The 14,261-nt window shown below is 38.6% G+C and overlaps 1 protein-coding gene across 1 annotated transcript in view; it reads right to left on the bottom strand.

Moving 5' to 3' along the window:
- Positions 1 to 7,737: 7,737 nt before the first annotated feature.
- Positions 7,738 to 14,261, bottom strand: part of tlcd3a (TLC domain containing 3A) — a 31,723-nt gene continuing 25,199 nt past the window's right edge. The window contains exon 5 of the mRNA XM_078265352.1: positions 7,738 to 9,511. Within this exon, the coding sequence (XP_078121478.1) occupies positions 9,206 to 9,511 (306 nt within the window). The 3' untranslated portion in view covers positions 7,738 to 9,205. The remainder of the gene's footprint in view (positions 9,512 to 14,261) is intronic.

Raw genomic sequence — 14,261 nt, 5'->3', positions numbered from 1 at the left:
TTTATTTATTGTTTTTGATTGCGTTTGGTTTTTATTCCAGTGCATGTTTTGTTAACAGAGACTGAGAGTCCATTTTATTTATTGTTTTTGATTGCCTTTGGTTTTTATTCCAGTGCATGTTTTGTTAACAGAGACTGAGAGTCCATTTTATTTATTGTTTTTGGTTGTTTTGTTCATATATTGTGGATATTTAAAATGTCTTCCAGTTCCAGTGTTAAATATTCTTTAGAAATAAAACTTTATTGATCTTTGAAAAGGTGTACCTGCATTATTATGCCATTATCATTATATGAGATGAAAATGGTCTCAGAACGACAATATTGTCGTTTATCGCAATCATTTCTGGGACAATTTATCGTCCAGCAAAATGTGTTATCGTGACAGGCATACACATACAATGCATACGTATATTGTCTTACCAGCTAAACAATGAGCTGAAACTCGCTGTACAAGTCCGAGGGGAGCTGCAGATTCAGGTGATCATTCTCTGTAGGTTCATACAAGCAAACCTTTTCACATTGTTTTCACATTTTTCAATTTGATATAAAAAATATTGATTATAGCGGCTTTAAGTTTACTGTTCCAAGCAACTCTTACTTACGGCAGCTTCTGTGTCAAATGAAATGGAACGGATGAGTAAATTGCTACTGATTGGAGCAAAAAAACTAAACAAATGAACCCCTCAGCCCTCCCAACAAGAAAATGGGCTAACATGAACACAATGTCAGGCTAAATGAAAGTGAAAGATAAATATTTCATGTTTTTGTGAAATATCTATAAGTTTTCAGGGGCTTTAAAATAAAATTGAAAACAGTCTAATAATGGATGTTGATGGTGTGCAAAACACTTAAGACAAGGAAAACAAAACACTTGTTCAAAACAGTCTATCAAATCAAATTTATTGAATTTTAAAGGGGTGCTCTGAATTCACAAGTTGCAGCTACAGTACATGACTCCTCTCACATCAATAGTTTTAAGCTATTTCTTAAAACAGTCCAGTCTCTTTTCAGATTTCAGAAATTTCCTCGAAAAAAGGTCACGCTACAAAAAAAAAAAAAAAAGACAAATGCATCAAATCTGATATATAGTCTATGTATGAAAAATAATAACGCTAATCAAAATTAATGTGGAGCAGGACGTGTTGTGAGGTTGTGAAGGTGCTGCATTAAAGTCGGCAGAACAGTGAGTAAAATGGACAGCAAGTCAAGATTCAAACTCAAATCTCCAAAACACAACACGTCCATTAAACCGACAGATGAAAGGTCTAAAACAACAAAAACACAAAGCAAATCCACAAATTATCTATGCTTTAAAAAGGTGTTCAACCTCAAATAATGCATTATGGGATTTTCTTGATACTTTGAAAATATAGATTAAATGCTACAAAATATGAAATGCTAAAACATAACATGAAGGCCTTAATTTCATCAGAATCAAAAGGGAGTTTTATTCTCATTCTAGCAGTAAATGCATAGCAATTTCTAAGTTTCAACCAGTTAAAATATGAATGATATGATTTAAACAAACAATGAGACTTTTCTTGACGACTGCAGTGAACACCAAAAATCTTAAGGATATGATGATGATGATGATGATGATGATGATAATGACGATGATGATAAACAGCCACAACCTGTAAACACCGCCTGCCAGCTTAGCTCTTACACACGACTTTTGTGGGTATCACACATCGATTTTTCACAAGGCACTGGAGACCAAATTTGGTTCACTGTCCACAGATCAAAATCAGTTACAGCAACACAGTTGTTTATTTGCAGCGCTTGAAATCCAAGCTCACCCGAAATCTGTACGATAAAACGTCTCAAAGTTAACTTTTGTGCAGTTCATCAGCCTAATGCCGCATTCACATCATATCAGAAGAAAAACAAACAACTAAATATTGTTGCTATGCGTTTTAAGACACCGATTTTGATGTTATAGGTAGAGGTGATTTTCCTGAACTACTGATGTGTGCATTTTCTGCTGTTTGAAACATTTTGCAACTGACACCAACTGGGTAATGACACACCCTGCATAATATTACCTATCACTTGTTATAACTACTAATGCCGGGACCACACTACACAATATGCCTTTTGAGATGGTCACCGTGTCAGACAAAACAGTCATAGATTCATAAATGGATCAACGGTCAATCGTAGCTTGCCGTTCATATGCGATGGGAAAGGAGGTACCAGGGACTGACTTCACTGTTCCACCTGACAGCACCAAAACTAAAAAATTCATATCAATTTATTTAAATCTTTGTCTTTACAGTTGTGCAAAGAGGAGCTGTGCTTCGATGGGTCACCAAAGACCATCATCAGGGTTCAAAATTAACTTTTTCGTTCACCAGCCAAATTGCTAGTGAATGAGTGTTTTTTGGCTGGTGAGTGAAGCAAATCTACCAGCCACTTGCATATTTTACCAGCATTTGGCTGGTAGATGGTGTTAATTTTGAACCCTGACCATCATGGTCATGAATGTTGTCAAACTAGGTGAGAGATGGCAAAAAAAATAATCAATTGGAGCAGGGGTAAAAAGGAGGGGTGGGGGGGCAGAGGAGACCCCACATGCAGTTATCATTCCCATTCACATCTCAACAAACCACAGGAACTCAAAACTTCATACTGGGTAGCATATTTTGTTTGTCATGTTGGTATTACTTTGGACGTAAAATGACAATTAATGCATGAATAAACATGTCTTGACTTCACTGATGGGAACATAGACACCAAACATTTGCCACGTTTGTTACAGCACCTTTAAAATAAGCATGCCATATGCCCGCAGATGATATGGAGCTCTCACATAGTTTTAGACTCAATAAAAACAGAAATAGTTTAGGGAGTTTTACATTTCAGCATTATTGGCAACAACCCTTAGCCATAAAGAAAGCCAAAGTCCTGCCCCATTTATAATTTCCTCCTCTGTTCCTAAAAGGTTTCTTCTTTAAAATGCATTTCTGACAAGGTGTTAGCATCCAACATCTCCCATCTGCCATGGCTGTCAACATCTCATGGGAGCTGAACTTAATGGAAGCTAACTAATTTAGCATAAGCCCAGGCTGAATTATTAGCATGGAGCCTACTATCACTTAACATAGTGTGTGATAAGGTGTTGGCTTTGAGTCAACGACCACTCAACATATATAAAGTGTTCGCATGATGCTTGCTATCATATCAAGATAAAGTGTTAGCATGTAGCCTATATCCACTCAGTAGTACTGGGCGCTAAAGTGTTAGCATGAAGTGTACTCTTACTCAAAATAGCGTTAGCAAGAACTGACTATTGCTCAACGTAGTGTAGGCATGTGCTTAAGTTTTGATCAACCACCACTTAACACTTCTTAAATGTTAGCTTGGAGCTTGATACGACTCAACAATGTAAAGATAAATTATTAGCATGAACTCTACAACCATTCAACATAAAACCGATGCTAAAGTGTTAGCATGGAATGAACCCTCACTCAAAATAGTGTTACCAAGAAGCTGACTACTGCTCAGCATAGTGTAGACCTATGCTAAATAGCGTTAGCATGGTGACAGAGCCATCTCAGTTCACGTGTTATTTTGGTGTCCATGTTCCCATTCTCATTCTATTCTTACATACAAGTACAAGGAATACAAAGCATCTTGTTTTTACATTAATGTGTCTGTTTACTGTGTAATGCAAAAAGTTTATCAGTATAATCATTATGTAGTTTCAAAACCAATGTGCTCAAATTACAGAGTAAAATGTCACTGCCCCATACAGTAAACTTAAATGTATTGTGTGTGTGTGTGTGTGTGTGTGTGTGTGTGTGTTAGTGGAGAATTACCTAAAACACTTACTAGTGGCAAGTAGCCACTAAATCCTTAGAGGTAACATCCATCACAAACCCAACATGTTGGTCACACTCTAGGACCCAAAGAAAGACGTGAGACTGGAGAGTAGTTATGTTTTTAAGTGAGAAGTGGGTCACTTAGCTATTAAGACAAATCATCTACAGCATGTCTAAAAATACAGAGAAGCAAATGGATCTCTCTTCATATCACTACGGTTACTGTGATTAACTGAAGTGCCTGACAGTCTTTGGTTTACCAACCCTTAGAAGTTGAAGTATCGCAAGCCATGTCAGAAAGCATGAATACAAGAAAAATCTATATGGAAAACAAAACGCTTTAAAAATATAATTTAGAAAAGAAACACCATATACCACTCTAGATGTGATCATCTTCAGAATCAGTCTCACAATTTCATCATCTTACAATAAACCTCTATACATACACACACACACACACACACACACACACACACACACACACACGCATATGTTAACAACTTCATCAAACCCTGAGCAAAGAGGATGAACTTAAGACTTTCGATAAGAAGAATCTATCAAGTAACAAAAGAATACCTGTTAAGATATGGGTACTCTGCATGCCTCGAACCTTTTATAATTCCTACTGAGGGATTCACAGATTTAGGATCAGATGCCGTTTATGCCATCCAGATTCCTAGTGATCGGAATAATGAGGCCCGTCTTCCATTGGCTATAAAAGTTACACAAAGAAGAACTTTGTAGTCAGGTCAGTGTGATCAGATCAGACCAATTAATAATAATAATAATAATAAAAAAAAAATGATTATTATTGAAACTGAAGCAGCAAATCAATGTCATCAGTTTATAAATGGGGGTTAATTTGCAGATATAGAAAATACATTTTGGACACCGTCTCTTACAAATATACAATTTTGCTTTCTTAATTAGCAGATGGACACAATGAAAAGAAAGAATAAACTGCTAAAGAGAGCAAACAAAAAAGGGAACTTTTGATAATTAAATTGAGGAAGATGTTAGGGAAAAATCGTGGAATGTTACATTTTCTATATTCTCGCAGACTGTCAAATAGACCTTGTTCAAAGGGGAGTTTAAAATGATTTTGAAAATCCCAAAAAAAAGAGGGGGCATTTTCTGCAAAGCACAAACTGTCACAACAGGCTCAACTTTAGGGTGCTAAGGAGCTGCTGCTACTACACCTTAAATTGTTTTGTCATGATGGTATAAATGCTCTTTCAATGGCTTTTCTACCCGAGATAAAACAAGAATGAAATTTTGGCAGAAACGTCGGTGTTAAAATGGTCAGATTGAAGTAATCCTTAACACCAACCTTTAATCAAATCAATATCACGCTTAAAGGGATGACATAAAAGCATTTAAACAAAGCCATGTGTCAGTTTTGTCAGTGTATTAAGTGGAAGGTGAGGTCATGGTGGCATCACAATGGAGATACATGTATCTGAATGGAGCACACTACATAGGAGACATGCAGTTTCAATAGGAAATGCCCGCATAGGTCTACTAATCCCAACTGGTCCTGCCTGTAAACTGCTGAGTGGACAATCAGATAATCCTGACGACAGATGGCAGCAGAGAGGGAGGAGGGCAACCAGCTACTTTGTATCACTGCAGAGCACATCCGCCAAGAGACTGAGATGAATTTAAAGGAAAGAGAGCAGAGCATGATGGGAGGATGGAAGGGAGGAAACATCGGCAATAAGAAGTAGGTGACAGACATGTTAAAAAGGGATGACCTGCAGCTTTAAAATAAAAATGTTGACTGAAGTGACAAGCATCGGTTTTGACTGCAGTGAAAGTGGAGACTTCTGACAAGCTGTTGGATAAATTATAAACTGAAGTGTAAGAATAAAATGGATGAACATAACGTCTTATTAATGTAAATAAAATGTCTTTCTTGGTAGCTAGAGGTCAGAGCTAACCACCCTTTCATTTACACCACTACATATCTGGAGACAAGTGCGTGTAAGAGGTTGAGGGTGAACAAGACAGTGAGAGAGTTCGGCTGAAAACAGCACAAAGAACCTGGAATGTTTCCAATAACAGTGGCCTGGTCAGCAAAGGACAAAAGAGGCCCGCACTCTGCTGGACTCCAGCCAAACGAGAAAAACGAGCCCGTCATTCAGCAGCTCGGCTCTCCTTGCTCCCTCCTCCTCATGTTACTCGTCTGCAAACGGGCTGTGTGTCTACCAAGAACAAGACTCATCATCTTTTCCCTACAATGCTGCTCCCGCCAGACATGGATACCAATTGTGTTTGCCATAGTGCAGTGCAGAACCACAAGATCCCCCACACAGGTCATAGCAACACTACAGAACCCACAATGCAGCAGCTGGTCTGCTTAGCAGTCTTGATGCTTGAAAGATGAAAATTCCTTCAGGGAACAATTTCATTTGAGGATTAAAAGAGCCCTCAAGACACGGCGCTGTCACTTTGTATTAGAGCAAATATGTATAAATATTTCTATTTGTATAATCTAGGGCTGAACGATTAATCGTTTAAAAATCGCAATCGCGATTTGAAAGAATGCGATTAAGCTAATCGTGAAGACTTATTGTGAATTATTTAGTTAAATGTTTGGTGTATCATTCAGTTTAACATTTTCTATTCCTCTTTTTATATTATTATATTTACTATTTTGTCATAAGATACAAGCTGGAATAATGTCACATATCACATACTGGTTACAGAAATGTCCTATTTTCAGTGGATCTTTCATTTATTTTGTATTACTTTATTTAACTAGCTATAAATAAATATCGTAAACCGAACCAAAGGAAGAATGGCAATTTGATTTTCCCCCCCAAAATCGTTCAGCCTTAGTATAATCCAAATTTCACAGTATAGAAAGTAAGCTTAACAGGCCACGCCTTGTACACCAACGTGGTGGGGACATCCTAAAATGAACAGTCTCTTTGTAAACTACGCAATTGTTGTCTTCGTTAAAGCGAGACTATGCAACTTGTGAAAGAAGAAATTAATAGAAAAAGGTGAATTCATAAGCACCCGCACTCATTCACTCATAATTCAACACTCTCAGGGGATTTGCTTCTTAGTTGGTCTGGTATGACCAGTAGCTTATGGTGGCTGCTAATGTTACAAAACGTTAGATAGATATTGTCTGACATTACGGAGTCCGTCCGTTATGCCTTTTTTCTTTACTTGTACTAGTGTCACGCTACGTTTTTTTGCATGCACAATGATCCCACACTTGATTCACAGCTCAGCAAAAGTTACAAACGTAGGCTCGCTTTAACGCGAAGAGGACAAAATTGGCGACCATGGGAAAAAAAGAAAAAAATAATAAAATAAAAAATCTGAGGAAGTAATGTGTGGAAACATTTTGGAATCAAAATTTAAGATTAAAATAAATATTGGATAAAGGTAAAGCAGTTTTCTGTCTTTTAAAAATGCAATTGCCTGCCTTACAGTCACATTACCATGACAACAAAATGGTTATAGCTCGGTGGCCATATCAAATCTCTAATTGGATTGATTTTCGTATTAGTTGCGTTCAAACTTTAAAGTGACAGGCCTATCAAGTCAGTATCCAAACACTAGTAAAGTTGTTGTTGAATGCTACAAAAACTACTAATAATAAATATACACTTTTTTCCCCCCCCGCATTCCATGAATTTAAATGATTCAAAAACACTGAGGTAAATTTAAAAAGACAAGCAAAGACCTTTTTAACTTCCAACTAAAATGCAACATGAGACCATGATTTGTAGTATGAAGTCTCAGTAGAAATGTACAGGAGAAATAAATATATGGTCCCAGAAAATAACATACTGAGGTGTGGATCAATTTGATATGACTTGACATTAGTGTTGTATACATGTACATGCACCGCAGCCTCTTTTTTGCATAGATTGAAATTGCAGGACATTAAAAAGGTCAAAAACGCACACTTAAATCAGTTAGTTCACTACAAAGCTTGAATGAGCAAAATGATTATTATTAGTTAAATTAACTTCAGGGTCTAGATTGTGACCTAACCCCGCCGCATTCCAATGAAAAGAATATCTTCTATTTATTTCTTGATATGAAGAAATAATATTCTTAAGATCAAAAGTGAAGCATGTGATTTTCTCTCATCAATGCCTTTAAGATAAATGTCTTTATGCAACTGTGAATCGAGCAACAACAACAACAACAAAAAATGCTTTGCATGTCAAAAAAGAAATGGTCCTCTCAGGTCCAATTGCGATGTTGAGATATAGATTTAAGCTTTAAAACTATCTTTGTTTTTGTGATGAAACTAAAACATTAAATATATACAGCCCTGTGTGAAGTGCTCAATGCAACAGCTGATACACAAGTGCATATAAATCTGTGGAGCCTCAGGGAAAACACAGCCGTTACTGGATGTTAATGATCAGTTTCAGGAATAGTCACTCCTGATATCCTCCATGTTTTTGTTTTTTTTTGTAGCCAATTGCTTAGGAATTGCAATCCTCTGTATACGTTTGCCCCGGTGAGCCTCTGCTCACCTTATTGCTCTGACCGTGGCCCTGAGTTCATCACACATTAGGCGTCACCACGTCCCCCATCACCCCCTTCTCTGTGGCCTAACAAACAGGAGAAAACAACCGGTAACATGCCGTATGGAAACTACGAACAAAATGAACGGGGGTGAAAAGTCACATTAACTGGGTGGTAACAAATGTAGCCGTTTTAAGCTCTCAAATGTAAATGAGGTGACATGTATTCCTCGCGAGTATTCCCAATACTGCCTGAATTTGCATCCCACCCACCACTTTTCGTAATTCTTCTCGTCGGTGGGATGAGTGAATGGATGGGAGAGGAAGCGCAACTATCCGACACAGTACAGTAAAATCATTCAAATAAATACAACCTGTCGTAACAGCCACTCACACATACACTGTAACAGACCTTCCAAATCAGCAGAGGCTGTAAACACAGTAGGAGTAGGCGATAAGATAATGTCTCTCTATGGAAGCTCTTTTACGCCAAGGTTTACCCGCAGTGAAGCAAACATGACCTTTCTTCAGTGTTGTAAATGTTGACAGAAGCAGTGTAGCACTTCAAAAAGATCCAGGCAAGAGCCAAAATCCCAAAAAAAACAACGACACAAAAACAAAAAAAACAAACAAGAAATCATCAAACTTCAGTAGTAGAGCTGGATAGGTGGAGAGGTCCACTTAGGCAGCAGATTTTTGAAACGGAGGATTTAAAGTGTGCGGAAAATGCCCAGGGGTTGTGGGACAAGAGCAGGCAGTCCTGGTGTACTACAGTTCAATGGTGGGATTTGAAATGTGTTAAGTCAAACTAGTGCCTTTGCAGAAGTAGTTGCGTTAGTAGCTGAGTGTGCGGCTTGAGCGAGCAATCGTGAACTGGATATCAATCATCCTTGGGATTGTCAGTGACAGGGGCCGCAGGAGACGAGTCTGGCATACGGCTACGCCGGTACAGACGGAAGCCCTTTCGGCAAAGAAGGACGAACCAGTAGACCTGCGGCGCCAGGATGCACACGTTGCCCAGGTTGGTTGACAGCGGCAGGTGGAAGGGCACGCTGTACAGCGGGATGCCGTAGTGGCGGCCGTACACCCAGTACATGTAGGGGAAGAGGGCGATGCGGCACATAAAGAAGGTGAGCAGTACCATACCGCCATTGGCCTTGTGCAGCCAGCAGTTCTGGAGGTTGAGCTGGTGGAGGAGAAAGAAAAGAAGAGGAGGTATAGAAAAAGGATGTGGAGGATGAGAACATGTTAAAGTAGCACTTGAAGACACAGTGAAATGAAAAATATGTATTTTTTGTGTTAATTGTTCAGTTGTGTCTTGGTTTTACATCTACGTAATTACATTTTAAAAATCCCTCTTTCCTCTTCTTGTAAAATAAAATGTTTTGACCATTGGCATGGGGTACTTTCCATAAAATCATCTCTCAATGCAAATCAAACCAGCTATTAGGCTAACCGAAATAAAACCATGCCAATCTCTAGGTATGGTGAAGGCTATGTGATGATGTGGGGCTATTTTAATTCCAAAGGCCAAGGGAACTTTATCAGGATCATAGTATCCTGGATCCATGAAATAACTGGCCTTTAAAAATAAAACTCTGCCTGCCTCCATGGGAATTTAACATAGGGGTGTACTTACTTATGCCCCCTGTATTTTAAGGAACAACATTTATTTATTTACGATACATTATTCACTCACAAAGAAAATTGGTGTCCTTAAAGATTGGATTTTTCCTGTTTTTTTTTTTAAATTCAGGCATTAAGATCAATTTCCAAAAGATAATTTTTTTTATTCCTCTTTTTAGTCAACTTTAGCATGGGTTCATAAACTTATGAGCACCACTGTATAACCATTTAACTGTTTGCTTGTGGGTCGTAGTAGCTAGCAGAGTAGTTTCATTGGCCAGTGTGTGTGTGTGTTGATCTTTCATCAATTATGGCTGTGCTTTTAATTAATTCTCCAATTATTTTCCTTCTCCTGATCTACAACATGGGTGAGGAGGTGCAGGCGGGAGTCCATTACAGCTCCGTATTCGCCTAGTTTTGAGTAACATAATGAAATTAAAAAGGTTTGATCAAAACCTTCTTTTAATAATTATACCATGCCCGCATAGTCTGTTTCACTTGGAAATATGTCCAATTACAAAAGATAAATATGCTCTAACTGACATTTCATTGCGACTTTGAGCTCTAAAAATAGCTTTCTTTGAGCCAAAACATACCCACCAATTGTTTCCAAAGAAGAGTCTAGAAACTGTGTAAAGACGGTCCTGGTCCTAATGAAGGTTAAAGGTCCCATGGCATGAAAATTTCACTTTATGAGGTTTTTTTAACATTAATATGAGTTCCCTAGCCTGCTTATGGTCCCCCAGTGGCTAGAAATGGCGATAGGTGTAAACCAAGCTCTGGGTATCCTGCTCTGCCTTTGAGAAAATGAAAGCTCAGATGGGCCGATCTGGAATCTTCCCTTTATGACGTCATAAGGGGAAAGGTTACCTCCCCTTTCTCTGCTTTGCCCGCCGCCCACAGCTGCCCAGAGAATTTGGCCTCTCTCCTCCTCAATAGCATTTAAAGCTACAGACACAGAAATGGCACATCCTAAGTAAAGCTCATTGTGGGACTGGCTCTAGTGGCTGTAATTCTGCACCAAGGCTGAATTTCAGGAAAGAGACTTCAGATACAGTATTAGGGGACCACTAAGGTCTATATAAAAGAGACTTCAGATACAGTATTAGGGGACCACTAAGGCTTATATAAAAGATACTTTAGATACAGTATTAGGGGACCACTAAGGCCTATATAAAAAGATACTTTAGATACAGTATTAGGGGACCACTAAGGTCTATATAAAAGAGACTTCAGATACAGTATTAGGGGACCACTAAGGTCTATATAAAAGAGACTTCAGATACAGTATTAGGGGACCACTAAGGCTTATATAAAAGCATCCAAAAAGCAGCATGTCATAGGACCTTTAACATGCTTAGGTTAGCATGTTAACCTTCATTAGCTAAAGCTGAGACAAAGTAAAGCCTGACGATATCATAAAATGGTGTAAATTAATTATTTTGTATTTCATTAGTGCATATACACCTTATTTTTCTCAGTGAAAGGGACTGGATTTTGACATCTTAATTCCTGGACTTCAACCGCTGCTACCTCTTCACCATTCTTTACAGTCAAGCCAAACATCAACAAAACATATGTATCATGATGATGATGATGATGATCATCTTCTTATCTTTGATGTGAAAGACTGTGGGAGCTCCTGGTCTACAGAAAGGAGATCAATAGGAATCAACCCTGCTGTTGAGAGCAGTAGAAATGTCTGTTAGTGCTGATCTAGCCCAAAAGAGAGCAGCGTTTTTTTACGAGCAATGGAGCTTTGCTTTCTCTTTTCTTTGCTGACACCTGGTGTCAGTAAAGACCTGAAAACCCACGGTCCACTGATTTCACTGGGATACACAGTAAGGCTCTTCTATTCTATTCTTAGTTCACGGCTTTACGCAAACACGCAGCCTCTGACTGTACAGCACACATGTGCTTGTCAAAGCGCAGAATGTAATGCCCACTGTACGAGTGGAACTAATGAAGGCATGAACTGCTGTTAATGGGTTAAGAGGCAGGGAGAGTGAACAGTGCCATGGCTTCTTAGCTGAATGCCACTGACTGATGGGTTTCTTTTTTCATTTTATTTTTTTGTGGTGAGCCATGCACCTTAATTATTGATGGTACAGTGACAAGCTACATCCCAAATGAAACGGAGACACTGAGGTTTTTGATGATGCAAGGCACTGTACATCACCTGAGTAGGAAAAGAAAAAGAATGAATGACTTTCTTTTTCTGCCCAGACAGAGTCATAACATTTATGCTGTAGATCAGGGGTCTTCAACGTTTTTTAAGTCAAGGACCCCTTGACTGAGAGAGAGATGGAGCAGAGACCCCCTACTACATATTAGAGATGCACCGATTACAACTTTCTAGGCCGATTCCGATTTTCTTTGAGTTAGGCCAGCCGATACCGATTTTAGCCGATTCCGATTTCATTTTTTCTAACCTCTTTAAAGCACACACAAATATTTATTTTCTATCTTTTCTTTAATAGAACATTTTGCACAGATAATGGATCGCTATACAATAGAACTATATAAAATTACTCCTGGTGTGGGAAATTCACACATCTAAAGTGCAATGTTAGAACCATTTCCTTCTTTTCACATCCAATATCCAACTAAAAAAATGTGTACGCGTGACACACGGCGGAAAAGTTGAGAGAAAGGAAAAAGAGACTGTGCTGTTGCGTCTGTGTGTGCGTGCGTCCTTGAGAACTGTAACTCGTATGACTTTTGTTGTCAGTTAATTGTAGCATTGACCGGCATGAAATCGGCATATGTCAGACTGACCTGCCGCTCGCCGGTCATGGCCGAGCACGTGAAAACCGGCCAATTCCGGTCACCGGCCGGTCTATCGGTGCATCTCTACTACATATACTGTATTTTATAAAATTAAGTTACATAAACTGGGCCTACGATAACGTGTAGGGCAGCCAAAAGCCTTCATACATACCTTTATTGCATAAAAAAACTAAGCTATTAATGTTTTTTTTATAAATCATGTTTTAACATTAAACATACATGTGGCACAGTGAATCTTTAGGATGAACTGTATCTGTGGATCTTAGTGACTACCTTACCTATAGGCCAGTAACCTTACCAATCAATGGGGATTTATAATTGCTAATATGTTGGATTTATGTTAAGACTTTCACATTTTTGAAAAAAAATTAGCAATCATTTGGAGGCCCCCCTGCAGTAACTCTGAGGACCCCCTAAGGGTCCCGGACCCCCTGTTGAAGATCCCTGCTGTAGAGTTCATTTCAAATATACATGTGTGAAATATGGTTTTAAGTGCCACTTATGCATTGCTTAAAATTAGCATTATGGCTTTAAACTAAATCTGAGGTGACAGACAACAGTTTCTCTGAGAGCTTTTTTTGTATTTCAAAACATCTTATTGCCATGTATTAAGTATAATTTCAAACCCTAATGGATCTTTTCAGATTAAGGTAGATACGTATGTACGTGGTCCAACTCATTCACTCAAGACATTTGTAGTAGTAGTAGAAGAATGGTACGTAAATAAAGGAAGCACTTGTTGTACTCGGCACTCCTGCAATAATAGAAGAATTTTGCTTATATTCGCTATTTTTACACTGGTTTTTATTTTACCAGGGTATATTTTGTGCAGGTCGCTCTTTAAGGCACATTATCAGAATCTGGTTTCCAGTGCAAGTTTGCATTTCCATTGCAGAAACATACACAGTGGGCCTAGTGAGCTACATTTTCTGCATGCATGGAAAGCAAGCTAGTATGACACACCTTTCTATGCAAGCTTATATTCTTGCACGACACATATGCAGTTTACAATAACTGGTAGCTATTTGTACACAAAACATTCTGAGGCTATGTTCACACTTGGCGTCTTTTTTGAAGCTGCCAGCGTCTGTTTTACATTATAATCCTATGGAGTAAACTGCGTGTTCAAAAAAGTTGTGAGCGCCCTACGTCTAGGGCTGAACGATTAATCACATTTGAAATAATATCACGATATGTTAAGGCTGCGATTTGGTCTCGCGAGAGCAAAGCAGTCTGCACTCCGCAGAGAAAGCATCAACTTGGCACGCTGACGCTGCCGTACGTTGACCTGGTGTACAATGGCCTCAGCCTCGACAGAAACTTCAGTCCCAAATAGCAACAGTAGGTCACTTGTGTGGGACTATTTTGGTTTAAAAAAAAAAAAGATGATGATGCGCAGCTTCAGGTGTTGTGCAAAACCTGTGTTGCTAACGTTGCTACCTCACGGGGGTAACACTACGAACCTGTATCAGCTGTATCACTTACCAAAAAACAAAAAAAAAAAAAAACACAAAGCCATC

The sequence above is a fragment of the Sander vitreus genome, chromosome 13 (assembly GCF_031162955.1).
Source record: "Sander vitreus isolate 19-12246 chromosome 13, sanVit1, whole genome shotgun sequence".
Classification (NCBI taxonomy): domain Eukaryota; kingdom Metazoa; phylum Chordata; class Actinopteri; order Perciformes; family Percidae; genus Sander; species Sander vitreus.
The sequence above is the reverse complement of the archived record's forward strand: the minus strand, read 5'-3'. Positions and strand labels throughout refer to the sequence as shown.